Below are 2698 nucleotides of genomic sequence, written 5' to 3'. Positions count from 1 at the left end.
CTCCCAAGTGCTGGAATTAAAGGTGTGTGCCACCACTGCCCGCACTGCCCGGCTGGATAGAGATCTCAACTGAAAGAACAACACATGCTATGAAAATAGAGGAAATGAATACTTGTGTTAATGTGCAACCTGGGACAGATGTATAAACCATAGATGTTCCTTACTCAAATTCCTGATGCCTGGAGAACATCAGGTCCAGTTATAATTTGACCTTCTAATTATAACTGAGCTGAGCACCTTTCTAATTGTGAGGCAGCAGGATTGCTGCAATGAGCACTCGGTATGTACAGTGAGCGTGTGCACAGTGACGACTGGGTGATGGAGTACTGCTTTACCAGGGAGAAGCAAGTTCTGCTTAGAAGCAAGGAGGGCGGGGCTATGGCTGTTATTTGAATCCCACACTTCGGCTTTGGAAGCTAGTGTCACTCAGGCTTTGCTAGCCAATCAGATCCTCGAACCATGCCGTCTAATCAGGACTACTGGAGACCGGCGAGAGGCGGGTTCTTCTCGGCCGCCATACTGTGGCTCGGCTCCGCGGCACAGGGAGGTGCGGTGTGTTGTGCTGTGAGCGCCGCTGCCGGGACCTGTGAGGAGAGCGCAGGCGAGTCCGGAAGCCGCGCCATGGTGAGCAAGGGCCGCTGTCCCTGTCAGCTGTGGTGGATCCTCCCGGAGGCTGGGACGGGGCGGCAGCGGCATTCATTGCTGTGTGGAGCTGGGCCCTGTGTCCTCGTCTCCGTGGTCCGTGGTCCGCGCCTGCGCAGAGCGCTGAGCCTCGTTGCGGAGGCTCCGCCTTGCGCAGGAAAAAGTCGGTGCTCTGTCTGGGGCAGGCGTTTTATACAGACCTGCTTTGGGTATCTCATCAGAAGGTTGTAATAGGTCATCTAGTTTCTGCTGCTTTCTAGAAGTTCTGAATTTTCATGTAACATTTAGGTCAAAGCATTCAACTTGAGTTAATACTGTGAATTTTAAACTTTAAAAAAATATTATTTTTTGTGCATTGGTATTTTGCCAAAATGTATGTCTTTGTGAGGATGTCAGATCCTCTGGAACTGTTGTTGAGCTGCCATGTTGGTACTAGGAATTGAACCCAGGTCCTCTGGAAGAGCAGCCAGTTTTCCCAACCATTAAACCATCTCTCCAGCCCCAATATTGTGAAACTCTATTTAATTTCTTGTCTATAGACATCGGTTCTGCCAATAACCTTTTGCTATTCCGCCCTTTGTTGCGTTTCCTTTGCTACTTTGTCAAAAAAAGGTACACACACACATATATATGTGTGTGTATTATATATGTGTGTATATAACATGTATATATAGATATAATATCTATATATATACACTTTAAGTCTGTGTGCTGTTTCTTTGGAATTGTGTGGACCATTTTCGTTCTTTTCCACTCTCCACATAAACTTGAGAATCGGTTTCTTAATTTTTCATAAGTTGTTAGGATTTATATTGTGATTATTTAAATCTTAGTGCAGATTGAGGAAACATGACGTTCAGTTCTGAAGCTTCCTATCGCCATAATTATGAGGTATCACTATTTTGTGTTTGTTTTTTGTTTGGTTGGAGTTTTGTTGTTGTCTTTTTTGCTTGTTTTGTTTTTTGTTAGGTCTGCTTTGGCCTAAAACTCACTCTGTAGAGGCTGGCCTTGAAATCATAGCCATCCACCTGCTTCTCTCTGCCTTCCAAGAGCCAAGATTCAAGGCATTGTCTCCCACTGCCCTGCATGGTTTTGTTTTGTTTTGTTTTTTGTTGTTAAAAATTATAGTTCTTGCTGGGTTGGTTGGTCAGTCTACCTTTAACCCAGCACTTGGGAGGAAGAGGTTGGCAGATTGAGGCTAGCCTGGTTTACATAGCTGCAGAGTTCCAGATTAGCCAGGGTTACATCGTGAGACCCTGTCAAAAAGATGAGGCGGATAGCCTGTAATGATGGTTCAGTGCTTAAGAGGGTATTGCTCTTGTAAAGACACCAGTTTGGTTTCCAGCATCCACCTCTGGTGACTTACAACTGCCTATAACTCCAGTACCAGAGCATCCAATGTCCACTTCTGGCCTCTGAGGGCACCTCCTTCAAATGCACGAACCCCTACATACACACACACACACACACACTCTTAAAACTTTAAAAGTGGCTTAGCAGTGAAAAGCGCTGGTTGTTTTTTGCAGAGGATGCTGATTCAGTTCCCAGTGCTCAGGTGGCCATTTACAACCTCCTGTAACTAGTCTTGAGATCCAGGCCTCCTCTGATCTCCACAGGCACCGCATATGTGCTGGCAAAACACTGATCTGCATAAAAAGTGTGAAAAAACCAAAGTAAGGCCCCTTGGCATTCTCTTACTCAAAGAGGCCCATTGCCTTTCTTGGAAATGTCTATAATTTGTATTTCCTCTTTGCTCTTAATAAAACTTTTTGAAAGGTTTTAAGATAATTAAAATCTTTTTAAAAAATTATAGTTCTTACCTAGAGGACTTTATTGAATTGGTATATATTTCATTATGTCTCTTCTTATCTGCGTTGCCATACTGGGTATTGTTATCCAGCTGCTCACTGCTGGCTTACAGGACGCTGATGGATATTATACTCATCTTTAAACATTTTGGGGCTGGTGAGATGGCTCAGTGGGTAAGAGCACCCGACTGCTCTTCCGAAGGTCCAGAGTTCAAATCCCAGCAACCACATGGTGGCTCACAACCATC

General features: G+C 44.8%; 1 protein-coding gene across 2 annotated transcripts in view; it reads left to right on the top strand.

Annotated features, from left to right (window-relative positions):
* The first annotated feature begins 508 nt into the window (after positions 1-508).
* Positions 509-2698, top strand: part of LOC110299572 (zinc finger protein 709-like) — a 35009-nt gene continuing 32819 nt past the window's right edge. Inside the window, exon 1 of one of the 2 annotated variants that reach the window (XM_021169286.1) lies at positions 509-624. In XM_021169286.1, the coding sequence (XP_021024945.1) occupies positions 622-624 (3 nt within the window). In that variant the 5' untranslated portion in view covers positions 509-621. The remainder of the gene's footprint in view (positions 625-2698) is intronic. The other variant, XM_029480770.1, reaches the window with a different exon arrangement.

Source organism: Mus caroli, chromosome 8, assembly GCF_900094665.2.
Source record: "Mus caroli chromosome 8, CAROLI_EIJ_v1.1, whole genome shotgun sequence".
NCBI classification, from domain to species: Eukaryota; Metazoa; Chordata; class Mammalia; order Rodentia; family Muridae; genus Mus; species Mus caroli.
This window is presented reverse-complemented; position numbering and strand designations above follow the sequence as displayed.